The 26,790-nt window shown below is 41.9% G+C and overlaps 1 protein-coding gene across 1 annotated transcript in view; it reads left to right on the forward strand.

Annotated features, from left to right (window-relative positions):
- The window catches only part of luzp1 (leucine zipper protein 1), a 46,314-nt gene that overhangs the window by 12,886 nt on the left and 6,638 nt on the right, over positions 1 to 26,790 (forward strand). The window contains exons 2-6 of the mRNA XM_071498289.1: positions 6,198 to 6,256; positions 19,970 to 20,309; positions 20,426 to 22,691; positions 23,495 to 24,084; positions 24,196 to 24,375. Of these exons, the coding sequence (XP_071354390.1) occupies positions 20,178 to 20,309; positions 20,426 to 22,691; positions 23,495 to 24,084; positions 24,196 to 24,375 (3,168 nt within the window). The 5' untranslated portion in view covers positions 6,198 to 6,256; positions 19,970 to 20,177. The remainder of the gene's footprint in view (positions 1 to 6,197; positions 6,257 to 19,969; positions 20,310 to 20,425; positions 22,692 to 23,494; positions 24,085 to 24,195; positions 24,376 to 26,790) is intronic.

A 26,790-nucleotide genomic window follows, 5' to 3' on the forward strand; every position in this document is an offset into this window, starting at 1 on the left:
GTGGGATGAATTACACAGTATGGGTTGTTTAGGTCTCTATGTGGGTTGGTGTGTATAAATGTATGTATGTGTATGGCCTCTTCTTGTGTCCTTGACAAACAGGCCTACCACATGTGGTGGTGTGTTTTGACTGTCTGGTCAAAGGAGGGTACAGCAGAGCTCGATGCCCGTGGCAAAGAGCAACTCTCGCCCACCCACTTGGTCTCTCTCCCTGCTCGTCTTAAATACTCTCACCCACTGCGTCATTCCATCTCCTTCTCTGCCTCCCCTCCACTTTCTCTCTCTAGGTGTGGACTTGCACCGAGGAATGCAGTTAAATTAGTGTTTTATCTCTCCTGCCAGCCAGCTGCATCTGTACTCCCAGCCATGCCAGGCATTTGAGACACAATTGACCTTAAAAGGAAACAATAGGGGCCTATCAATTCTGCTCTGCCAGTCAAGGAATGGCTCACTCCGGCATGGGCAGGGTCCAGCTCACACGCACAGCACAAGGAAGTGTTTGGAAACTGAACTTTGAAACGGCTGGGAAATGAGAGAAACACAATACACCCAACAGAGTTTTTTTCCTTGTTATTTTGAAGTTGTGTTGTGTGTGTGTGTGTGTGCAGTGTAGGGCTGCAAACGATTTAAGAAATACAAAGGTACCACAAGTCTGAATCCCCACAACAAAACCATTTCCATGTCAGACTTTTTTGACCAGGAATTATTATTATTATTATTGTTGTTATTAGTCTACAGCCTTACTAGCATGAGGCTACACTTAAATATAGTGGAGGCAGTATGCTAACATACTGACGACATTAACATACTGACGTTCACAATGTTCATCATCTTAATTTTGCATGTTTGCAAGCTAGCATTTGCTAATAGCGCCAAACACAAAGTACAGATGAGGTTCAGAAAGTATCGGACAAAAGTGAAGGGATCACCGGCTGGTTACAGTTCATCCAGAAGGGAACATGATACATCTCTGTACCAAATGTCATGGCAACCCAGGTAAATGTTGATGAGAAGTGTCAACCTAATTGTGGCGCTATAGGAAAAGCCAAGGGATCACTCAAGTCAGAGGGATCTGATGAATGTCTGTACAGAATTTCATGGCAATCTAGCCTATAGTTGAGGAGATATCTCGGTCTGGATCAAAGACTGACTGACATCTGCCCCTCCCTAGATCAGGCAAAAGAATGTGATCTTCAAGATTAGAAATTATCTGATCAGGGCTTAATGATATACAAAAAAAAATCATATTGCTATTATTTTTGACAGATACTACAATTGTGATATGAATCTAAGTTTTAGTGGGAACTGTCATTTTTTGATTTTATTTTTACTGAAAAAAAATACATAAAAATTATGATGACATGAAATTATATTGTAAATATTGTACCAAACAAGAATGTTCTCTTACATCTGGAGGGGCATCTCTGCAGCACCACAATGACACATTTTACCTCTGTCAAAAAAATTGGAGTTGGCGCGATTTGTATATTGCACTTGGCCATTTTGAAAATATTTTGATTAATTGTTTAGCCCTAGTTAACATCCTCAAATTTAAACCCGGGTGCCAGCAAATGCTGATTTTAGCTGAAGGGTCCTTCAGCAAGACACTAAATCCCTACTACTACTGCAACTATGTAGCTGACTCTGCTTTTTGACTTACAAAAGTAAATTCTCAAATAATTGGGATTAAGTATTTGTCAAGTTATTTTACATCTACCTGCGTATTTTGATTTACAGCGCCTAATGAAACCCCATTTGGTTGTCAACCTTGAATCGTGGATTTGACCTTTAATACTCTTCACATTTTGCCTAGTTTACATGCCAGGAGGTTTCTCTATTGGTGAGCAGTGTTAACAAGGAGAAGCCTACAAAGCTGTTCTGTGACATTGCTAGTTGTCATATTACTGTTGTTGTATAAACGGATAATAGTCCATGCTCATCTATCTGAGTAGTCAGCAGTAGTGTGTGAACGCTGCTGCGGGGATACAAGTCATTACATATTAGGACAGGTTCTGCAGGTTCACGGTGAAGTTTTCGATGTGACATTCTTAACTCCACCTTGCTGCTCTGCTTGAACGCAAATAGCAGTGGGAGGAATGCAGCAAAAGAAAAATTAATCTCTCGCTCTACTCTGCTCTGGTGTTCCCTCCGCCTTTCTTCTGTTAGCTCCTTCTGTCTGCTACTTTCTGGATCTCTGCTTCCTGTCTCTCCCCATCTTTCTCCTCTCTGTGTAGCTGTCTCTTTTCCTTGTCCCCTCTCCCTCTCTCTCCGTCTCTCTCTCTCTTTCTCTCTCTCTCTCTCTAGGCATCCTGTTCACTGTGTTTGATTTGGGCATTCCTTTCCTCCCCAAGCAGACAAAACAACCCCAGACCTCTCTGAACTGCAGCCCCCAGTGCGCACATACACATATATACACACACACACTCTCCCTTCTGCTAATCACCCACAGGAAATGGGCTCCCATGCAAACGAGGCCCGCCTGGCCAGTGGAACCCAGGATGGAGTTTCAGGCCTTGAAATGTTCTCCAGTGGAGGAAATTGAACACGAGCTCTCTCTCTCCCCCCTTCTTTCGTTCTCCCTCGTTTCCTCTCTTGTTTTACTCACCATGGTTCCTCTGTCCTTTTCTTTTGACACTATTTTTTTTCTCCATGCTACATCTGAATGCATCCATTTTGCTGTGAAACACTGCTATTCAGACCAACTAATGGACACATTCAGGGTTTCTCCTACATGGAAGCACTGGTGGATATCTCCTGCACCACTTATATGTGAATGAAGTAATATGCTGCAAGGTTGGCAGATAGAAATGACACTAACAGAAGCATCTGTGTCTGCCTGACTTATATTTTCCTGTGCTGTTGGTATCAGTTGGTGTCAGTTTAAAGCATCTCTTGCAAGACATGGTGCCAAGACGGATATGTGTGTGTGTGTGTGCGTGTGTGTGGCCTCACATATGCTGTACGTGTTTATAAAGTGTAAGCCTAATTACACAAAAGCATACGCTGATATCAGATATGTGTGATAAAGGTGTGCTCAAAGATAAACACTACATGATAAAATGTTTATGTCGAATGAAAAGACAGGCTAGCCTCAAGGATCAGTGTTTGTAGCGTCAGATAAGGAATATTGCGTGTGTTTTTCAATACTAAGAAACTGACTGGACATGTATTGTGGGCAAGGACAATAAATGCATGATACTTCAAGATAATCATATCATATGTTGTTATCACAGATTGTACAGGAACAGTGAGATTCCTCTTTTAGCTCAATGCAGAACCTACCACAGTGTTTGCACTGAAAAGGAAAGGACACAACAAGTGACATTACAGTTAAAATGAAACTTAAGTGTCACACATATCTCTTTTTGAGCACTATACTATGTCAAAACAACAAAATTAACATTCATGAGTCAAGGGAAAGAATTCTAAAGGCTCAAGTGAAAAACCGCTGGAATTAATTTGGTCTAAAATCAAAAATGCACTTAGTAGCCTTTTGCAGAATACCAGCTTATTGAATTGTAATTTGTTTAAGATGATTTATGGTCCCTATATCAAGATATTAGGACTAGGCAATAAGTCAATACTATATGCAAGTACAGATTACCAATCAATGTTCTCAGTGCAATCATAATGTGATGATGTGATCCTGATGATGTCAACAAATTTCTGTCTTCCAAATTTATGATTTAGGGCAAGTTGTAATTAAAATGTTTTGTGTTTTTTCGTTTTGTTGCACTGGATAACAATGGAACACAGTTAATGGCTTTGACATCGGTTATTGATTATATCTTGATATCTGTCCATATCAAAAAAATACCATAGACTATTATTATAATGATTTCAAGCCCAGCCTGGCTCTACGAGCTAAGAGGTTTTGTCTTTGAAACAGGAGTGTATGTGGAGTTCAGTTCAGCGTGCCAGAAATGACACCTGCTGTGGGGGGGAAATGTGCTAACTGAGCTGACGACCGGTTGTTGAGAGACAGACTCTGGAGGAAGTGCCACCTCACAGTGTTCCAGTGTATTCTGCTGAGTAACGTAATGAATCCTCCCCAACCTGACATGCTGTGTGCGTGAGGGGAAGAGAGTGGGAGCGAGGGATGAGAAGGAGACAGCTGTTTTCACTTTTGTTTGGTTATGGGTTGGCTAACTGTCTGAATGAATAGCTCTGAGCAGCCCCCCCCCCCCCCCCACACACACACGCACACACACCGACACACAACCAAACAACACATACAAACATGTGGTCTCTGGTCACTAGGATATTTGGCGTCATCTGGATTGCTAAGAATGTGTCGGATCTCATTTGTAAAATCACATGTTTCAATTAAAAGCGCTTATTGATTGCGCCACATATAGAAAGCTGTTTTTTATACTCATCAGAATTACACATTTGCTCCCGTGCGGTGTAGAAACGGTGTTGTGTAGCATGAGAATGTGGATGATTCAGCAAAACCTGCGTGTTGATGTTACGCTGCTGCCTTCATGAATCTAACATGATGCAGCTAAGTGCAGACCAGCAGGGTTGCCTCCTTCCTGTGAGGCAAAGATGTGTGGGAACAAACAGGAGAAATGACACGGGGAGGAGCTGAGAGTGGCAGGAGCGACTAAAAGACAGACGCTCCGTGTCCATCAGTAGCTGCTTACATGATCGAAGTGTCTGTGAGCACGTCACTCGCGCCCACCTCCTCACTTAGTTTAGATTTAGTCAACAGAGAAACCTCTTTATGAACAGATTACAGGTGATTAAGAAATAGAGACTTTATTATTGCATTCTTTCAGAGCTGAAATGATTAGTCAGTTGTTAGAAAATTAATCAGGAAAGTTTCAATAATCCATTAATCTGTAAAGTCATTTTAAGGCAAAATTGCCTATGCATGCAAATTTGATGCATTAGCTGCATTTTCTACTACTTTCTGATATTTTATAGGCCAAATAATAATTTCCTAAATAATCAATAGATTAACTGATAATTAAAATAATCGTTAGCTGCAGCTGTATCTGCTTTAATGCCAGTTTTTACAGTTTTTTTTTCACCATTGCCTCCTCTTCCTTGTTATAGTAAAATATATAACGTATCTCTACTCTACTCATACCTGCAGTAAGATTTGACAAAGTCAGAAGTTTCCTTATCACAGAGATAACCCAAGTGATATAAGGATATAGTTAAACATAAACAGCAGATCATGTCCTATTATGAAATATGACACTGATTTAAGATTTATAACAGTGACTACTACTGCTACTGATGCCTCTAGCTCTGATGCCTGAAACATAAGAAAGCATCAAGACCTTCGGTATAATAGATCTAGGGATTGTCAGTCCATCAAAAACAACAAAGCGTGACACAGCCCATGTGAGGATGTTGTATATAGTTGCAGAGTCCCCTACCAGATTATTCTGAGGACTTCAGATCACCTCGAGGACTTCTCATTAGTGTTTGGATAAAAGATAAGCTGACAGTTTATTCTTGAGTATTTTGTACGTAATGTTTGTTCCGAACAGTTCTATACCAGAGTGTCCTGTTGCTGCTTATACGTAGTTCTCAGGAATGCTCCTCGTCTCTTTAAGCCCCCCCTCCTCTTCTTCAGTTCTCCCCCTCCCTCCACTTCCCTCTCTCATCCTTTAAATTCAGTCCAGACTCCAGTCTTAAATCTGGATTCTCTGTGCTTAACCAAACATATGGAATGCTACTGTAGTGGAATGCTCCAAGTCTGGGTTGTCTTGGGTGTCGTGTGTGTGTGTGTGTGTGTGTGTGTGTGTGTGTGTGTGTGTGTGTGTGTGTGTAAAACCATGCACATGTTTTGAAGACGATGAGAGCGTCTAGGATGATGATGATTATGATAATAGTGCGTGTGTGTTTGTGTGTGTACCAGTGCCTCCCCAAAAGAACTGAATAGGGCCTTCTGTTGTCGTGGCCAAACACACTGCTTGTCTGCTCATGCATGAGTCTACGGCAAAGCCTCCGAATGCGTCCCATATCTGAGCAGTTAGCTCATTTTGTAGCCCGTTAGCTTGACTGTGAACGATCTCCCCTACAGTGACTGCATTGTCAGCCCGGCCGCAGGCTCCGGGCCTTGCCAACAGCCAAACATAATAATGGTGAAAGATGGCATGAGTGTGTGTGTCTTGATCTCATGATGACCAGCGAGTCCACTTTTACTAACCTCATGCCCTGCTTGTGTGCTTTAACCACAGGATGGAGACTCTGCAGAGGGGAGCTTAACGTGCCACAGACAGAAGGACACATCTAAAATGTAAGTTATGCCTTCCTGTTCTTTGGATAATATTTCTGCACATAACCAGGATGTCTGTGGGCCACTGACAATGTGCAAAGTCATCATCAAATTAAATTGAAATTAAATCAAGATGTCTTATATCCATTAATAAAAGGTTTATTATTCAAAACAACTGCATTTTATCTCGGTCAAAAGGAAGTTCAGCCTTTTGGGAAATGTGACACGATCCCTGGAAGTCTCAGTGCTCAGCTGTTTTTCTCTTAAGAGACAGTTACAGCATGTAACCCTCTGAGCTGTTTACCTGGGCTTCCAGCAGCATCCAGGAACACCTTAGCATAATGTTCAGTTAAGCCAATTGCCTTCTAGCTCAAGGTCTGTACTTCACACACAGACATGACAATGATATTGATGTTATCATTTAGCTTGTAGAAGAAAAGAAGGTGATTTTCCCAAAATTTTGAACAATCCCACAGGCAATTTATTGATTTCTTGATGTCATGTCAGACATGACTGTCTAAAACCTTGAGATACCTCAGTATAACTGTTGATAATGTTCAGAATGGCAAATCTTTCCTCTGGCTCCGTCACCTCTTCCTCCTCCACTCCCCCACCTCATTTCATCTCCTCATCCTCCTCCTTTGCCCACCTTTTCCTCCCATCCTCTCCCCCTCCTCTTCCTCCTCCTCGCCTCTTCCGCCCCTCCTCTGCTCTTTGTGAGTCTGTTTCCTGTTGGGCACAAATGCCGGCGCCGCACTTCCTTCCCCCATAGCCTGAAGTCACACAGGAGTGGCATACATGTAAATACCGTACTGTGCATATTCCGTAACATGTGGGTCAATGCACTCATACACATAAACATTCACACACTGCTCACAGGGACACCAGCTGGTGTGTGTGTGTGTGTGTGTGTGTGTTTGTGTGTTATCAGACCAGGTTAGTCAGCAGACGCAGTGTATGTGTCACTGTCTTCTCCTTGGCTGTCTCCTCACACAACTGTTTAAGGTCAGTGTGTGGCCAAGGCGTGTGCTGTGCGTCGTCACTGAGCTGCATTTACATGCATTTATTATTCCAGATGCTAGTTCACATCCTGTTTGAGCCGAAGTCATCTTAAATAGTCCGGAACTAACAAAGACCATGAAAACCGACAGTAAAACAGGAAAAGGAGCTTCTCATGTCAGTGTCCTGCTACTAAAGGCACGTACATCCCGCTTATATTTAGGTTTCTCATAATCGAGAGTCCTTTAAAAAAAGGGAATGAATCATCCTTAAAGCAATAGTTAGACACTTTGGGAAAACATGCTTATCCTTTTTTTCTTGCCAAAAGTTACATGAAAAAGATTGACAGAAATTATTTTTGCCTTCGGATAGAGCCGGGCTGTTTGTTTTAGGTCTCCGGCCTGTAGCTTCATATTTAGCATGCATGCATTGGAGTGGCCTTTTCTGTTTGTGAAGCTTCTGTTGCTGGCACATTTTTTATTCTTAAGAAGCCACTGAAAGCTGAAGACAAACAATGTCACTCACTTCCTGAACACTAGAGGTCAAATAAAAAACAATGTTGTAAGTGACACAGCTTCATGAACTGCACAAATATTGACTCAGAGTCTATCGTATCATCTGTTCATATCAAAATCCACGTCAAGTATATTGAAGTGCATGTGACCACCTTTGCGTGCTTGATGTGAATTGTAACAAGCAGCTCAGCTCGTTGGTTTCCTTCCTTGCCTTAGCATACATCCACAGTCTAAATGCCTTATTTACTTATTAGAGCGATCCGTTCTAACTGTATGATTCAGTATGTCTGTATCTCTCCCCTGACATACAGCGTCATCATTTTACCTCTTGCTCTCCTTGTCTCTTCTTCCCTCCCTCCATCCTGCAGATAGTGCTGCATTCCTGCTGCAGTAATCCACTCTGGCAGCTACCTGCTCCGCATTCTGAGGAGTCACTCCCCTCATCTCACCTCTCTGTCTCTCTCTCTCTCTCCCTCCCTCCTTTCCTCGTCTGTTTTTCACTCTGTCTTTCTTTGCTTACCTCACATTACTACACACATTTGCTTCATCGAAGCTTTTCTGCTGCTGCCCCAGTCTCTCTGTCTCTCTCTCTCTTTCTCTCTCTCTCTCTCTCTCTCTGTCTCCCTCTCTCTCTCTTTCTTCCTCATCAGCGAGCCACTGAGGTCTCCATTCATCCGCAGCTTGCACCTAATGCCAAGACTCAGGCTGATGATGCACTGCCAAGCTCTGTGTGTCCGTGTCCATGTCCGTGTGTGTGTGTGTGTGTGTGTGTGTGCATACTCTGTGCTAGGATGGGAAACCAATGAATGGGCAGGATGTCAAGCAGCCAGGCAGAAGGTGGAAGGGCTGTATGTTAAGAGCTATTGATGTGTCTATGAATTGACTGTGTGTGTGTGTGTGTGTGTTTGTGTGTTTGGGGGGGGTTCATCTGTTAAAATGCACAACCCTTCATCACCAGAGAGTTTGATGATCAGCTGTCATCCCCTCCTCTCTTAGGTACGGGGGAGATAGAAATGCAGGAAGGCAACAGGGGAATGAGGATGAAGTGCAAGGGAAGGAACAGAAGGAATGCAGCGACGGGGTGGGGGGGGGGTGATATGTAGAGGTGGAGGTCACATGAAAGGGGGATGACGGTGACAGAGACTGATGGTAAAGAGGAGAGAAATGAAGAATGTGAGGAAAGAAAAGAATGAATAGTAATAGTAATGCTGTTGCTGTTTCCTTGACCTTTGCTGGAGGAAATGGCAAAACACATAATCACTGACCTTCAGTTTCACACTCAAGTAGTTTCTACAATCATGAGAATAATTAGCCTTTTAAAAAGCAAACTTCAAATACACACACCAGTGCATTAAAATGACGCTACAGTTTGCTACATGATTTCTCTCCTGTGTTATGTGCCTGTTAGTCACAGACTTTTGCTTGATTCACAGCTAGTTCCTTTACATCTCTTAACACAGTCCATCTGGGTAAGAGCATGTAAAGAACGGATGTGTGTAATCATAAATCTCACCTCAGCAGTCGGATAAGCCTGTTAATGCATTTGTGCGCTCTGTGACACCTGGTGCATAGTTACGTTTCTCACACTTTGCTCAGTGCTTCTGCGGACACTCTCCGCCAGCGACAATTCTGCGGATGCTGCAGGCACCGTCTGTCGCTCTGTTATCTCCTCACTGTAAATGAAGCATTACGTTTTGTCAATGTTTGTTTAACAGAGTGTGAGCACAATCTCAAGCCAGGTCTTACAATTGAAAGTGCACACATCTGCCAAGGCAATACTCAAATTTTTTAGATTTTTGATTCAAGAAAATTAGATATTTTTTAAATTTTTTAAACTGTGTTAAATACACTCGATTACAGACACCCTCTGGGTACAGGCACCAGCTATTTTAAGTGCAATAATGTGATAAAATGTTGAATATGTTTCAGATTTCCCACTATCTCTCAAACTGACAGAGAGGAAAACAAACAGAACAGAAAACATGACCTCTTTAAGTGCAGGTAATTAGCGAACAAAAGGCAAAGTTATTTATCTGTCATTCTCAGTTCCCTGTTCACTCATCACTGTTTAGCTTTTGTCTCTCTGCCTCGCCTCATTCTTTCTCAGCCTGACTCATACTTATTCACACGGACACAGACTGTTAGTTACCCAGTGTTGACTTTAACAAGTGTCATCATGTTGTGATGTTTTCATGTCCTCTTATCAGTGTGAAATGGTGACACACACACATTCCTTCCAGAGAAGTTCACTGTACTCCATATATCTGTGTGCGTTCATTGAGTCATATGAGGATTTTAGCTGACGTCTGCTGATACCTGAGAGTGCCTGAACAGCTGTTAATCATAGCTTTAAATAGGTAGCCAGTGCTGGTCCTGACAGAAACGCTGCGTAAATGGGAGGTCAAAGAGTTTCGCCTCAGTTGGATTTAGCCAGAGTGAGTTTTAGTGTCTGTGCCTGTTTTGGTGTGTTTTTGTTTGTATTCCTTGGATTCAAGATTCAGGTGTTTAGGCTTTGACATATAGTAGGTTGATGCTCGAAACCAGAGGAGGTGAGCAGGTTGGCTCTTCATATCCCAACTGTTCGCCCAGACACACAGCGATTCATGAACTCATTGGCTGCTGAGGAGATTAAATCTATGACCCCTGGAAGATCCCTGGGCCTCCAGCTCTACCAAAATAACTGCAGAAAAACTGCAAGAATGAAAGAGATAGTGAAAGAAATGTAAGTGAGAATTTTAGGAAAACAAAAGAAAGCAAAGTTACATATGTTATACTTCTATAAAGTAGAAAGTAGCTTCATTTGAATTTTGTTGAAGACTTTTGCTGCCGACATTTGATCGACTCCAAAATTGCATTAAAAATACAGCGCTGATGTTACTTCCTGTTGTTTTTGTCATATACTGACTTGTACTGGATTTTTTTAGGCCAAAATCAGCATTTGAGAGTTGAACTAATCCAGTAATAATATTAGATAAGTCTGATAAATTAGTGAGGCAGATATTATCTTATTATAGATATATCAGTATCAGTGTATATGTTGGTGAATAAGTAACAAAAATTGCTGTGATGAAATTAAAGAGATGCTGAAGGTTTGGTGTTTATGTTACATTACCAACAATTTACCAGTGTCTAATACAGTGTGCAGTTATCAGATTTTCTTTATTTTCAAAAAAATATCAATATCAGTATTGGCCTCAAAATCTAGGGCCAGAGGGGCTATAATTGATTTATTTGTTCACATAAACACATGAGCCATTACATTTTTACCAAGATAAGTACTGAGCCAGATATTTTACATTTGTCTAAATTACTTAAAAACACAGTTTGTGTCATTTTTGTTCAACGGTTTTCTTCTTCCACGATGATACTAATATGTCTATGATTAGCTAATATCAGCTGGTATATCGGCCTGGTTGATTTACCTGTCAGCTGGGCACTATTTTGTTATCCATCTTTCTCTGTGTTTCATTGCCCTGCCGTCCATATCAATCACCTGATCTGCGTTTTAAGTAGGCTTACATTACTTTCTTGGCTCTCTATTTAGTATTTGAGAGCTTGTTGTTTTAGAGCTGTCTCTCTCGCTCTCTCTCTTTATCTCTCTCTATCTAATCATGGCTTGTATCAATGTCATGTCAGAGTGGTTGGACAGTTACGTCTCCTACTGGAGTCTTCCTGTCTATTACTACACAGCAGGGACTTCCCACGCTTTCAGTCAAACAGCAAATGACACCCACATACACATAAACCCATTCACAAACCAGTAAAGTCTGCGGACCTTTAAGATGTAAAATTCTTAAAGTCTAAATTTATGACCTCGACAGATGTTTATTATTGTTGTTGTTTGTGTGGTTAAAAGTGGTAAGTCAATATGTGAAAAATGGTTTTTCATTGCCTCTGCTTTGATAAGATTTTATGCTTCCACGTAGCTTTTATGGGCACATGACTTCTGTGCATGGCTGATGCAGTGCTTTTATCTCATGTTGCTGTCTGATCATATACTGTGTGTAAAATCCTTAACTAACTAATTTGTCAGGTTTCTTTTTTTTTTTTTTTTTACAAAGTACTGATCATTAAGATTTTATTGTCTCCCCCAGACTTGAATTATCCATTTGGTTTTTGTTATCTGTACAACAACCGCACTATTTAGCAGCAAAAACCCTCATCTCATTTTCCAACTCAGACAGATGCAGTTCAGCTCAGCTCAGTCTGGCGTAGCTGTAGTATGAAACAACACAATCTGCTCTCCTAATCAGGGCCTCCCTCCTGTTTGCCCCAGTGTCTCGTGTGGAGTGTTTTTGCATGTTTACAGTGTCAGTGACCTCCGACCCTGAACACAGAGGGCAGCAGGCTGAGGACATGCCGGAGTAGAGTTAGGAAATATTTCATGGAAGCTTGATGGCAAGTCACACGGGACATAAATTCATGTGTTTACAACAAGAACAAGAGCATTGCCAAACTTGTGGTTTGACTGAAGTGTGTATCTGCGTAGCCCCGCACATATTCAGATGTATTAGTGATATCTTACATTGTGCATGTGTTTATATTTATAGTTTTCATTTGTATAGTAGTAGTTTAAAAAAGATAATTAACCTGCTCCAAAAATGAATGAAGTGACATATGTGTGGCATTATGCAGTTCAGTGGTTTTTCCACACTATCACACATGAGATTTTATTTTAGTTTGAAGAAAGGAGGAAGACAACATCTCCTGGACTATGAACAGCTCGATCAGAGCTGATAGTAGACAATGATGACGAATCAGTCTGAATAATTTTTTTTCATGTAAGATCAAATTTTTTTATTTAGACCCCTTAAATAACTGTCGACTAATTTTTTGAGTTTCATGTGGAGGAAAAATGGTGCAAAGTAAGTAAAAGTGATGCAGATGCTGCATCTCGTTTAATTCAAACATACAATATCTTTGACATTTATATACTGCAGTTTCTTTTGTCAACAGATCTATATGATGATATGGTACAGGATATGATACAGGATATCTGTATAATATATATGTGTGTGTGTGTGTATATACTGATACATTGGCCAAGAGGACACACACACACACACACACACACACACACATATATATATATATATATATATATATATATATATATGTATGTGTGTGTCCTCTTGGCCAATGTATCAGTCCAGTACTAGACTCTACCTGACCTGATTATTATATATAAAAGATGACTTGTTTAAATTACTAATAAGCCCTGATGGGACCTATGAAGGCCTCTAATATGTAGTATCACTTGAAATGCTCACAACTACAAACACACAATTGATTCAGTTGGTTTGTGTGAGTGTTGAAACAGACAGGCAGGTACTGGAAAGATATTAACTATAACAGGGAGCTGTGGAGAGTGTAGAAACCCTCTCTCTGTGTTGGTGAGCATCCATTTGGCTGAAGTGTTGTTGAGCAACATACTGAATCCCTCGCCGGCTGCACTGTGTGATACTTTGTGTTTTCACTGAACTGACTCTAGATTTAAGTTGCTCCAGATCTCCTTGGCTGCAGTTCTGCCTGAGGACCAGCTATCAACTGACTGGCCAGTATTTTCAGCTGCTGCTGTTTTAAATAGAGCATCTAATATCTTTCCCCTGCTCTGCCTCTTGGTCGCAGCAACAGTGACTGGTGCATGTAATCCTGTGTGTAGTACTGTTTCCTGATGAAGAACATGCTCTAATTTACTCCTCTGCCAGTAAGATCAGGAGCAAAGCTAAGAAGCTTCAAGGGCTTTGAGTTTGGCTTCAAAGTCACATCTTCAATCAGGTCATAAACACACAAGCCAGAAATGTTGTGTATGTGTAGAACCATCATGCTCTTGCTTGAAATCTGACAGGTCAGACGGTGTAATTCCTCTGGCGTTTTTTCTCTCATCCTGCCATGCCTGTCTCACCCTTCCTTCCTCCTGTCTCTGGCATTTCTCAGCCCCCTCCCCCATATTTCACACTCTCTTCTTATCATACCCTCTTGTTCAAGCAGCGTGGTGTTTTTTTTCTTTTTTTTTAAGCCCCAGCAACAAGACTCTTGATGTAGAGAGACAGGGAGGGGAGGAGAGACCTAGAAAAGGCTGTGGGTTACTGGGCTAAGACCAGAGAGAGGGTTGTTAACTTTCCAGCCAAGCTTTCAAAATAAAACTTACCATGAAATTAATCTAAGTTTGTCATGACAAGAACCTTCATCTCATGCATAACCTTTGACCTCACTAGCTCACTTAAGAGAGTGTGTACATAAAAAAACTTTGTTGCTGGTTAATTATCTGTTGATCAATTGGGTGACTAATTGTTTCAGCTTTAATTATTAATGTATTGTAGATGCTCTGATTGATAGATTACCTGCAGTTGTCAGAGTTGTCCTGATGGGGATAAGCAAAGACTTAGAAATAAATATAAAGAATTTTTATTTTCACAAACTGTTAACAACTTCCTTATCCAGCAATAGACTTTTTCTTGCACTGATGTTATTTTGTTTCTTTCTTTGTTTTTTTGACTCCCTGCAAGTATCCAAAACCATAAAGTGCAACTTGTTCCTCTTAAACTGTAAAATTAAATAAAATTAATGAAATTAAAATGATAAAGTTTCAAGCCAGGACTTAGAGGAATGATTTATTTTGCATTCAGTCTATTTTTAATGGGACAAATAACTGGCAGAAGAGAATAAAGTACAAAGAAAAAGGGAAATAGTGCCACGAAAATGTCATAAAACAATAACATTAAGCGATGTTGCCCTGACAAGGAGACAGCATCTACTTTGTCATTTATGGTGGTATTGTGGTTAACTTCCATGTTCTCTCCCATAAACAAATCTATTTTTCTACCAGAGACGATGTTTTGTTTACCAACTATTTCACCACATTTCGATACTTGTATTGTAAGTGGTTATTTCAGCCAGGATCTTAACGAAAAATCCAAGGAAACTCAGTGATCCCATCCCATTTCAACCCGCTTTATGAACGAGCTACATGACTTTAGTTCCTTATCCATTTTTCTGCTGAAATGCAACACTGCCTTTCATTTCTTTACCATTTTTCCAGAAGTGGTGCAAAACTGAAAGGGTGAAAGAAATAGAGAAAAAAGTAACATGACAGCACAGGAAACGACAAACCGAACATTATGGGATGCAGATTTTCTTTTTCTTGGAAAAGCGGAAAAATTCAGGCCAAGCATCAGGTCTCCACCATCTTGTGGCTTCCACTGCTGCGCCAGCATCCATCCACTGCAGTCATCCCTCCTCTCTCTCTCTCTCACACACACACACACACTCACAGTATTTGTCACACATTCACATATTGAAGCGAGCAATATCCCCCCTACATGAAGATGTGGTTGAGGCATTTTGATTGGACTCGGGCCCTTTATTAACTACCGTTTATGAGGCAGAAGAGCTTCAAACCCATAAGTTCCAACCTAACGTCAAGTGCAAAAGAGAAGGGAATTTTTTTTTTCTTTTTCTTTCTTCCCTTCCTTCTCTCTTTCATGGAGAGAACAGAATGTACTGAAGGCAACAGGCAGGCAGGAAGAGAGTGGCTAAAGCCCTAATGATATGGTATATGATTGTAACCTTGGTGTGTGTGTGTGTGTGTGTGTGTGTGTGTGTGTGTTTGTTTGTGTGTTTTGAGAGAGTGCAAGCAGAGTGGATGGACCTCTTCAACAAAGTTTCACTCACAAGTCCTTTAGTGTTGTTCATTAAAGACAAAATATAGCCCCTGTGGTTTTCCCTCCCTCCCCACACCCACACCCTCGATTTTTATCTTTCTGTCAATGTTTATCGGCCCTTATTTTATTTTATTTTTTAGATCTGAGGCACCTATTGGAATATGCTTGCTACTATTCACTTGCTTATTAATTCACATGTAGCAGGCTGCAGATTCACCACAACGGGGAGCAGTGACCAGTTTTACCCTCGCCCAGCTACGCCACCTACAGCAAAGGAAAACAATAGCAGCAGCATAGACCTAAAGACGAAGATGCATCTATGTTGCCTCCTACAGGAAAAGACACTAATAATTGCTTAGTGTTAGGTGTCAGGACAATGCAACTATCGCAAATGACAATCAGGGGAATGTATTCAAAAACTGATCACTGGGGTCTCTGTGACTCATATCTCGACTGACTAAAGCCAATTCTTAGAAACACTCTTTTTCTTATAGGTATTTTGTACACTTCCCAGTATCCCAGAAAGGATGCTGCAGGTACCAAAACATTTTTGTGCGTTTAAAATATGAAATATAACTCCTTGGCCAGCAGTCCTAGCATTCATGTTCAGCTAGGGGCTCAAGTGTCAACATTTCAGACATCTGCAACAAGATGGCCAGATGTTGAAAGCACCATATGAAATAAATGAATTAAAGTCTTAAAACTAGGTTTTAATAAATGTGCTTATAATGCAGGCAGTTCCTTATGGTCCCTATCAATACAGTTTATTATGTGCTTTAGTTGTGCATACAGTATTAAGAAACACATATTCAGTTAGTTAAGTTACTTCAAACTAATTGCCACACATTGAATCTTTGGGACCATTGAGGGTCTAGGACCCCTGAGGCAGTTGCCTGTTTTGCCCACTTGGTATTTCAGCCTTGTTTTGTATCAATGACACTGTGTTCTTGAGTTGATACTTTCCCATGTTCCTGGCTCATTTTTCTCCTTCTTCCAGTGACATTGTTTCTGTACCTACCTTGCAGTCTACCCTTTTCTTCAATTGATTCACCCCCACACTAACTTTCCGTCTTCGCCGTCCAACCTCAGAGCCGCATAGAGTTATTCAGCTCATCTCAAACTAACTGCGCTCTATGGCAACCTGCCCTTTTCCTACCGATCAACAGTCTCAGTGCCCTGCATCTCGTAACAACGGCAGTAGGAGTGCAAAATGGAGCGAAAGGTCAAGTAGGGAACTTCCTGTCCAAGCTTCAGGAAGTGAAAGGTGCCAGAGTCACACAGTATTGTACTGAGCAGCCAGTTGAGGCTTGGTTTAAGCTGTTTTCAGTGTGTTCAGATACAGATGCTATACTGTGGTCCAATTTGGGTCAGGTAATCACAAAATTTACACAGGTTAGCTGCAAAGTCAGCACAATGCAACTATTACAAAAGGCATTTATTCAGAGACCAGTCACTTGGGTCTCTTTGACTCACATCTCAACTTATAATTGTCCTGATCCATCTGATGCTCAGAGCCAACTCAAGCAAAATCTTAGAAACATTTTTACATATTCTCTGCCTTGGCCATTAAACCCCGACAATGCCCTGGTTTGGAATGAGCTTCAGCAGAGAGAGGGCCTAGGAGAGCCTGTTAGTGGCCTGGTTAAGAGCATTCAAGGCAGAGCGAGGGACTGGCAGTGCCCTGGTTAGTCCGTCATTAGGAATGCGTCTGCATAAAAGGGGTCAGTTTCCCTGCCTCACAGCCCCTTACCCCCCTCCAGGTTTTCCATAATTGTCAAACAAAGCACAGAACAGGGGAATGAAACTCTGTGCTCAATATGAGCCAAGCTCTGAATACCTCAGCAGCCTGCCTCCCACCTTACTTCCTTCTCTCCTTTCTCTATGTTTCCAAACCTGTTCTTGGCCAAACAATTCCTCATATTTTGCTTTCTATGCTGCAGTCTTGATGATGAATAATAAACTTAGGAATATCCTCCTGATTAATGAGTATCCAGGTCTGGAAAATCAAGGTTGTATGTAGGAATCATCATCTCATCTCCACTGGTTTCTTCTCTTCTCCTCTCCATCTCACAAGCCATCTTTCAAATTCCCTCCTGTCTTGTCGTGAATGTAGCTAATGAGGCCTCAGCCCTGCGATAAGTGAATCAGGTATGTTGATTGGTTTGGCAGAGGCGGGCCCTTGCCAGAGTTGCTTTGCACGCACCGCCGCCCCTTAAAAGCGCCCACTTGGCCATGCTGGTGTGCGTGTCTGAGAGAGAGATGGAGGGGAGAGATGAGGGAGGGAGGTAGAGAGCTGGCAAAGAAATAAAGGGAGAATGAGAGGAGAGGTAGGCAGCCTGCCAACCCAGGAGTAGCTGGACCTAACGAAAACGTCATTATTAACCAGGACGAGGCTCAACCAGAGTCACAGAGTTGTTGAACTTCAAAAATCATATGTAGGCATCTAAAAAAAGAAATCTGTGAAAGCCCAAATCATAAAGACTGAACTAAAAGGACGTTTCATTATTAAGTGGGACAGGACAGTAGGGCCACAAATTAAAATATCTATCTACTTTGGTGTGGAGGAATCACTTCTTCTCCTCGGGCACATTGTAATTCGTTTTTCAGTGGTTATATTTTCCCTGAGCTGCATAGTGCCGTCTGAAGAGCTGTCAAAAAGAATTGAACTATTTTTGTTGACACCGAGAGCTTTCTGTTTTTTAATGGATATATGGGAATTTTTCATCGTATTTTTACTCCACTGGAACAGGATCAGTCAAGACAGGTTTGGACCACAGCGACCACCTCAAGACAACAGAGAGAAATTGGTCTACAACTCACTTAACAAGTCACAGCTGGGCAAAGCTAATGCAACACAAAATGTCTTTATTGACTAAGGTGTTTTGGCATTCAAGTGGACAGCTAGGCAAGCAGTTTTCTCTCCAAAATTGTTCCCCATTTGTCTTCTCCCCTCCTCCCTCTTCAGTCTACATTCTTTATTTCCTTAAAGTCTTGTACTGCACTGAGAAGACTACTAAACCACTAGACCTCATGAAAGTAAAGAATAATTAAAATGCTACAGCTAAATGCTGTGAGTTCAGATTGTACTTCTTCATAAAGTAATCGTTGCCATATTGACTTTCAAAGCTTATTGCCTGGGTTTATATTCAGCAAGACTTTTAATGAATTGTGGGAAGACCGGTTTGGGTTTTTTTTACACCAAATGAAACGACAGAAAATATACGAAGCTATGCTCTAGCAAACCATAATGGCAAGTTATACCTTGTTGTATAACATGTACGCACATAGTTCAAATACATTAAAAGATTTAGTAAATTTACTGCTCTGGTTGATGTTTTTACAGCGTTAAAAGTGATTTAATGTGAAAGAAAACTACAGTCGTCTTTATGTGTTGTGGTTTTTAGCTTTAGAAAGGCACTCTTTGAACATAGTACTGTATGTGAGGAGGAGGAAGAGGAGACATGTCGTTGTGGCTGGTTGTCATGGGATCGATAAGTGATGATGTGTGCAGATGCTATGCTCTAGCCTTGGGTCAATGTTTTTCTCTCGCGGTCAGTGGGGGAAGCTTGGCAGAATGACAGGGGAAGGGGAGTAATAGGATTTAAAAGGAGCAGGAAAGCCCGCTACCTGAATCATGCATAAATCTAAAAGCATCCGCTGTTAGATTTATGGAGGCCGTGCTGACAGGTAGACTGCTGTGTGCTAATAGTCCATGCTCTCATCACATTGAGCCACGCTGGGTCCACAGATGGGAAGTAGCAAATTGTAATGGCTGCAGAAACATAAATACGAGCCAACCTGTGACATAACCACCAAGGTTAAGGACAACACAGCTTCAATAACCTTATTTGTAGTGATTATTTTCTTTAATGCCTGTTTTTGTATGAGAGCTAATTTGATTATGTGTAATAGTCTCTATTGCAAAGTGAAACCATCCCAAGTGACCATGAATGGTGTCATGGTGTAACGGGCCTGCGATGTGGTTACCACAGTGACGGCCGTGCATGTGTGGAGGAAGGAGGCCGGTGTTATTGAGATATGCTGCTGTCAGCAGAAACAGGCAGGCAAGCAGAAATCGATGTTGGATACAACAGCAGGGAGACAACAAAGTGTGTGTGTGTGTGTTGTGTGAGTAAGCCTGTGCAGGCATGTTGAAACCCCCATACTCGCACAAGTGAGCCCGCCAAAGGACAGACAAGGTGAAATAGATGGTGCTCTGCAGTTCATGATAATTGAGAAACCAATTCCCTGTCATAATTTCTATAAAATGTTGCCAGAGCTGTGTTTGAGTATATGCAAAATTGTGTATGTTTTTATAGACCATGCGTTGCTGTTTGCCCTCATTTAGTCCTGTCCTATGGATTGTGTCATAGCAGTTAGATGGAACTGTAAAATCATACAATATGCTTTCTGTGCTTGTCTGCTCCAGTTTGCAGACAGCTAATCTCTTCTCTCACTCATTTTCTTCACCTAGAGAGCTGAGTTTTCAGAATGCAAATGACTATCATTGACAAATTAGCAATGACTAAGTGTTTTTTCCTCTGTCCCTCCTACAGATGACAGATTTGCCTGCTAAACACCGCTCTGAGGGATCTTCAAAGTTTTAAAGTGACAGTTGGGAAAAGAAAACAAGACAGGCTGCCAAGAATATTTCCTTGAGAGAAAAAAGGACTACCACACAAATGTGGACTTCCCAAAACGCTGTCATCAAATAATCTGAGCAACAAATCAAACATAGCAGATAAAACATAAAAGTCTTTAGACATGTCTGATCATAAAGACATGACACATCGCCACTTGCGGCACAAGCTACAGAGTCTTGGCCGAAGACTGGATGAACTTGAAGAAGCCACCAACAAGCTGCAGAAGTCTGAGGATGAGCTGCTTGACCTACAGGTCAGTACTGGTTGATCTGTCATGGTGTGTTTGTGTATACATTTCAGAAGCACTGAGCGGAGTGAGGTAGAACAGAAAAACAATGTAAGAATAAATTCAAACTTTCTCCTCTACAGGACAAGATCATTCAGGCAGAGGGGAGCAACTCGTCCCTGCTTGATGATGTGGAGGCACTGAGGAAACGTCTCCTGAAGATCCAGGGAAAAGATGAGGAGGTACGCAAAGCTGAGGACCTCTGCCGCACAGTCAGAGAAAAACTGGAAGAGGAGGAAAACCTTACGAAGGAGCTAAAGGCCGAGATTGAACGTCTACAACGGAGAATGGCTGAACTGGAGAAATTAGAAGAAGCTTTTGGGAAAAGCAAGTCTGACTGCAGCCAGCTCTGCCTCAGCCTCAACGAGGAGAAGAACTTGACCAAGAAGCTCTCATCTGAGTTGGAGATTCTCAAAGCCCGCTTGAAGGAGGTGGAGGGGTCTGAGACAAAGCTGGACAGAGCAGAGCAGGCTTTGGCTATGGAGCTTGAGAAACTCAAGGGATTCACCCAGACTTTTGTGAGTGAGCGTAAGAGGCTACTGGAGAAACAGAAAGAGGACGAGAAGATCATTCTAAAGCTGACAGAAAAATTGGAGCACCAGAAGAATCGCCTTGGCATGTCAGCAGACCCTGGCCGCGCAGATTTTATGCGGTCACGAATTGAAGATGAGCTGTCATCCACAGGGATCATCACGAGTAAACTGGCTGGACACAAGAAGAACCTTGACTACTTCAAGTTACCTGATGACAACATCAGTCTTGTGAACAAATCTGAAAATGAGAAGAACAGTGGTCTTGAAGGCTCACAGGAGGAGGACAACAAAGTAAAGGAGCTGACACAGGAAGTAGAGAGGCTGAAGAATCGCCTCAAACAGCTGGAGATAGTGGAAGGGGATTTGAAAAACTCGGAGTCCAAGTATGACGAACTTCTTGAGAAGTTCCAGATGGAACGAAAACGGGCTCGCCAACTGAGTGAGCAGGTGGAACAGCTCAGGATGCAGCTTTACGGAAAAGGTGGGATCGGAGGAAATGGAACCAGCAATACTGATAAACACGGCAATGGAAGCAGTAACATTTGCCCCGGCAGCCCTGCAAATGTCCTGGAAAATGGCAAAGCTGAGAATGAAGAGATTATTGCTAAGGGTGGTTTCAGACAAGAGAAGCCTAAATATAGGAGCGCTGCAACTGCCTCAGAACCGAGCTCTCCCAAACACAGGAACAGAGAGCTCTCTCCTCAGCATAAGAGAGAGACTAAGCTGAGGAGCAAAGATCTGAGCCACTCAGAGGAGAGCTCTCCTAAGCCTGTGAGGAGAGCCCTCAGTCCTGCTCACACTGCTCACAAGAGCAGGAGGACACCCAAAACCCCAACTACTGCAATTTCATCTGATAACGGAATAAGAGACACAGGACGAGCACCTGAGGAGAAGATGAGAGGATACAGCTCTGTACATACATCCTCTAGTGATATTAAAAAGGTGTCTGTTCTTAGTCGCTACCCTCCAGCTGCTAATGACCAGAAGCCACTGAGGACAACTCACAAACAGACTGATGGGGAGACAAAAAAGAGCAGAGTAGAAAATTTTTCAAAATTGTACGTAGGTAGTGATAGCGAATCAAACAACTCTGATGTAATGCCTGACAGCTCCAGTAACATCAACAGTATCTCCACACTAGAGAAGGACACAGCGTCTGCCTCAGATCAGGAATCAGTAGACCAGGTTCAGGAATCTGTCTCTGTCGCCTCCACCTTGTCCAAAGCCAATGGATCATACACAGCCTACAGATCACACGTCACTCCTCTGCAGCCCAACGACCAGGGGTCAGAGGGTCATTCCTCCGCCTCAGAAACAGAATCTACTGGTTCAAGGCCCTCTGAACCAGAGCCTGTGACTGAGAAGACTACTACAACTGTGAGCAGTAGGACCTCAAGCTCCAGATATCCAAGATACTCCCATGTCCATGACTCACATTCAGAGGGATCTTCTTCCAGAAGCTCGTTCGACGAGGAGCTCCACAGCAGAACACAGTTAGTGGAGGGGGGCCACCAAGGGATCGAGATCCAGCGAATGTGTAGCCCACGTGAGGCACTGAGGTCAAAGGCTGTCATCAAGCCTGCTATTGTTGAGATTGACAGGAAGGAAATGATGATTTCAGAACCTGTGCCTACCAATGGCAAACCCAAAATCTCCACCAAACCAATTGTGACCACCACTAGTAAAATGACCAGTAGTATAACCATCTATCCCAACGACCCAAGCTCTTCCAGAACCAGCAGCCGCAGCAGCAGTGTGTGCAGTGAACCCATGCCTGTCAAGGAACGCCACACCTCTACCAGTAACATCCTCATAGGTAAGTTTAAACGATACACAAACCGGTTTCGCTTCAATGAACACTCAAGGTCCTTTATACACATACGATCTGTATGAAGCCTTCTGTTGTCAGAACTCCTGCCCTGGTATTGTGCGAGCCCAAAGTTCAACACTTTTGTTAACACAATGAGCCATTAAGGAACTGGAATATAGTATATTTACTATGTTTTGAGCAGTAAAATTGCATCTTAACTGGATGTGGAACGCATTCAATTTTCAAATTGCCTTTTGGTTTAAATCCTATGAATTAGATATAATTTTCAATGATATTGGAATTCATTAAGTTGAAAAAACTTAATTAAGTGGCAGTTGTTGAGAGGTCTTTTTAATTTTAATGGATCAGTGGAAGTTCCATGTGATGTTTTATATAAAACATTGCATACATTTTTGATATCAGTGGAATCAAAGAATTAAACAATACATAATATGGAACATATAAGGTGTTGTAAAAAAACAGGCATCTACAGCCACACCAACAGCTCTGTGAGGCTGTACTTCAGCTAAAAGCTAATGTCAGCATGTTAACATGCTCACAATAACAATGCTAACATGCTGTTGTTCAGCATATAAACAACCCTTTGCCCTTTTCACCATAGCGTGTTATGCTAACATTTCACTGAAAACTCCAGGAGCATTAAGCACAAAGTAAAGCTGAGCCTGATGGGAATGTCATTATTTTGGCAGGTTTTTGGTCACAAACTGAAGTACTAGTCAAAGACTGGCATTGATTGAAGAATATTTTATTTATTTATTTATTTATTAATTCATTTTACTTCTTGCCAGGTCCCAGCAATGAGCACCATGGCAGTATTTCCGTCCCATATGAAATCTCCATCCCTAAGAGTGAGATTACCTTGCGACCATGCCAGGACCAGGACTGTGGGGCAGGCAACCACAGTGACTCCTCATCAAGGTCCAAACTCCACAACACTTCCAGAGTGGAGACCACCACCAGCCACCTGTGCTGCCAACGCAGCAACTTCAGCCTCCAGTCCCCGGACGCCACATCTGCAGACTTCAATGACACAGAGTCAGGCTTTGAGAGCAGCAGCAGCAGTACCACCACGGTCACCAGCTGGAGAAGCCAAAGACAAAGCCAGCTCTCCCAAGAAGACAATTTACTAGACATGAAGAATGTGACTGTGAGAAGCACCTGGAGGAACAAAGGCACCTTGTCAGTGGATGAGACAACCCGGGGAAGAGGAGCCACTAAGACAATGGCAGATGGTGGGTCTGAAGACGAGACAGAGGCTGCAACAACATGGAGGGCTTACCGGGCAACCGCGATTGACATGGAAGAAACGATAAACAGCGGCACAGGAGCTGGTGGGAATGCTGCAGCACAGAAGGGAGCCAAGCCGTCCCCCGCAGAGGTGAGAGAATGACTACAGTCCTTACACAAAAGTATAAAAATAAATTGGAGGTAAGAAGTGTACAATTTCATGGCTGCATATTGTTGCTCTTTGTGTTGCTCGCTGTTCCAGGTGTACATGCGTAGGATAAACAGTGGGGCTACTAACACTAAAGAGGTGGAGGAACCAGTGCTTCGCCGAGGCAAGCACTCCCAGTCTCCCACTGTGGAAGCAGGAGGCCTGGGAAGGACCATACCTCACGCACCTGTGACCTCTCAGTCCTGGGGCCGATCATACACTCAACAACCACCGGTAGGACAACCACTTTTCTGCTCTCATAAGAAGAAAAGGGTGACAGGTGATAGCATTATCTCAACCTGAATACGTCTAACCTTGCGCAGAAAAAAATATTCATGTAAAAATATTGACTTGATTTTGTTCCTATCTGATTTAGAAATCCATAAAGCACAAGACAAATTTCAAGGTTCAGTGGAATTTAGTTGTTCATTTGACTTTGTATTTTGACTACAAGGGAGGAAGCTGGATCTTCAAGTAACCAACAGAAGCTAATAGAGAAATATTTTTTTTCGTCTTAGAATATTAGATAATATATACTTAGAATGTTATCACTAATACATGGTCTGTCTATGTAATGTATTTCTTAAGGTTGTTGTAATTGTAACTGTAATTCACTGACACTTTTGCCGTGCCCCTCTCATTCATTGTAAATTTCTCACAAACATTTCTGGGAAAAAACAAACATCCTCCCAAGCTGTTACGTGGCTTTTAAAAAAGTCTCTGCCAGATAAAAAATTCTGTTACCCTCTGCAAATAGTTTTGTCTTGAAGATAAAAGTCCAGAAAGTACAGCCGCAGGGCTTAGCTCCTGGTGTGTCCACTTTGCATGAGAGCTCAGCTTGTATTTTTCCCTGACGCCAGGCTCCGCGACTTCAAGCTTAGCACAGCACTTCTGTAGGCCCCACTCCTGCTGCCCCAGTGAGGACAAAGGAAAAAGGGTGGGACAAAAAAAAAAAAGAAGAGGGAGGATGGAAATGAAAAAGACCTCAACAGGGGGAAAAGAAGGTTAGGAAAACCTCAAGGAGAAGAAAATAGCTTTCTTGTATTTAAATACGCGACCACATTTCAGCATGTGCCCCTGCCAGGCTGCGTTTCTGTTCTACACAAACATTACTTAAGATCAAATACTTACCTCCGCATAGTATATGCATAGGTGTGTGTTTGTGAATAGAAGTTTCCTTTTTGCACACGCTAATGTTAACATCAGTCACTGTGCAAGAGCCTATATTAGTGGCTTTAATTAGAAGTTTTCATCTGCAGTTAGAAATACTGAGATATTTTAGTTTTACTTTCACATCCATTATGGCAGAACGATCAGCACAACCTGACATATAACTTCTCTTACACCTAAGATCAGTTGTGGAGCTGCGTTACAGTCAACTCGTTTCTGTACTAAGAGATTGAGCCTGGATTTAATTAATGGAGTGTGAAAGTTTAAACAAGTCATCAGAAAGATGAGGTGAAAACTACTAATGGTCTACACAGTATTAACTTACTTGTCTATTAGTATATAATATATTGTCAAATGACTGTAATGCCGCTTACAGAGCAGGCCCCACGGCTACAATAACATGTCAGTCTGTCACTTTGACAAACTAGACTGGACTAGAGGCCTTTGGGTACGATCCCTGTGTTTTCCCCTATAAATAAACTGGATGTTGCCAAGGAGACAGACCCACATATGCAAAGTGTCTGCTGTCTCATCCCTCATCTTTGGTCTCACTTGTGATCTGGGGCAATTAACATATCTGTAGTTGTATTGTTTTTTTTTTCTTGCATTTATACTGTAAACAGAGATTCCCCGTTGAGGTTAATCCTAGAAATATTTCTGAAGACTCAATTATTTTTAACTTCTTTTTTACTTCGCACAATGTACTACGCTTGAGTAGATCCTGTGGTGAACCACAATGTTGTGTTTTTGTAGCTTTTATGCTCAAGCCACTGAGTCATGGTTGTGTCCTTTTCCAAGGCCATGCACTGCTGTTCAGGGTTATTTGTCATGGCCATCTATCAGTTTCACGGGTGCTGTTCATCTGAGACCTTTTACTCAGCTCAATGCTGGTCATCTTTTTTTGTACAAACTAAAATGTGTCTCAAAGTACCAAAATTTTGCATCAAATTCCAGGTCAAATTTATAATCTTGATTTAATTCACAATTTTAGACTATTTTGTTGAAGTGGTTATCTCTTACATTTAACTTACATCTTACATTTACATGTAAGAATTTTGTCTTCTCTTGTTAAATTAAAAAAGGGTATGGGTGCCAAAACTCAAGTATTCATATCAGCACTACTCTAGAAATATTTCAACCATTACCCAGCGCTGTCTTTTATACTGTCACAACCTGCAGTGGCCCAAATGAACAGCTGTTCTACATGCTGCTTCTTTTTTACATCTTGAGAATTGGTGTTTTATGTGTGTTAACAGTTTAAGATACACACACACACACACTGCTGCGGTGTAAGTAAGAGCAAAGCCAATGGACACGGACATTGAAACCTTCAGCTGGGGTCTCTTATCTCCAGCCAGCTGAGCCATTGTATTAAATCATAACAGCTAACATGACCTTGGAGCTGTAATTGCCTACAGGGTCCATCCCCTTCATTAGCCTTAATGAAGTCAATCTAACACTGAGCCTTGACCCTTAACG

The sequence above is a fragment of the Trachinotus anak genome, unplaced genomic scaffold (assembly GCF_046630095.1).
Source record: "Trachinotus anak isolate AG129_WGS33_773 ecotype Australia unplaced genomic scaffold, CSIRO_AGI_Tana_v1 ptg000015l, whole genome shotgun sequence".
NCBI lineage: Eukaryota > Metazoa > Chordata > Actinopteri > Carangiformes > Carangidae > Trachinotus > Trachinotus anak.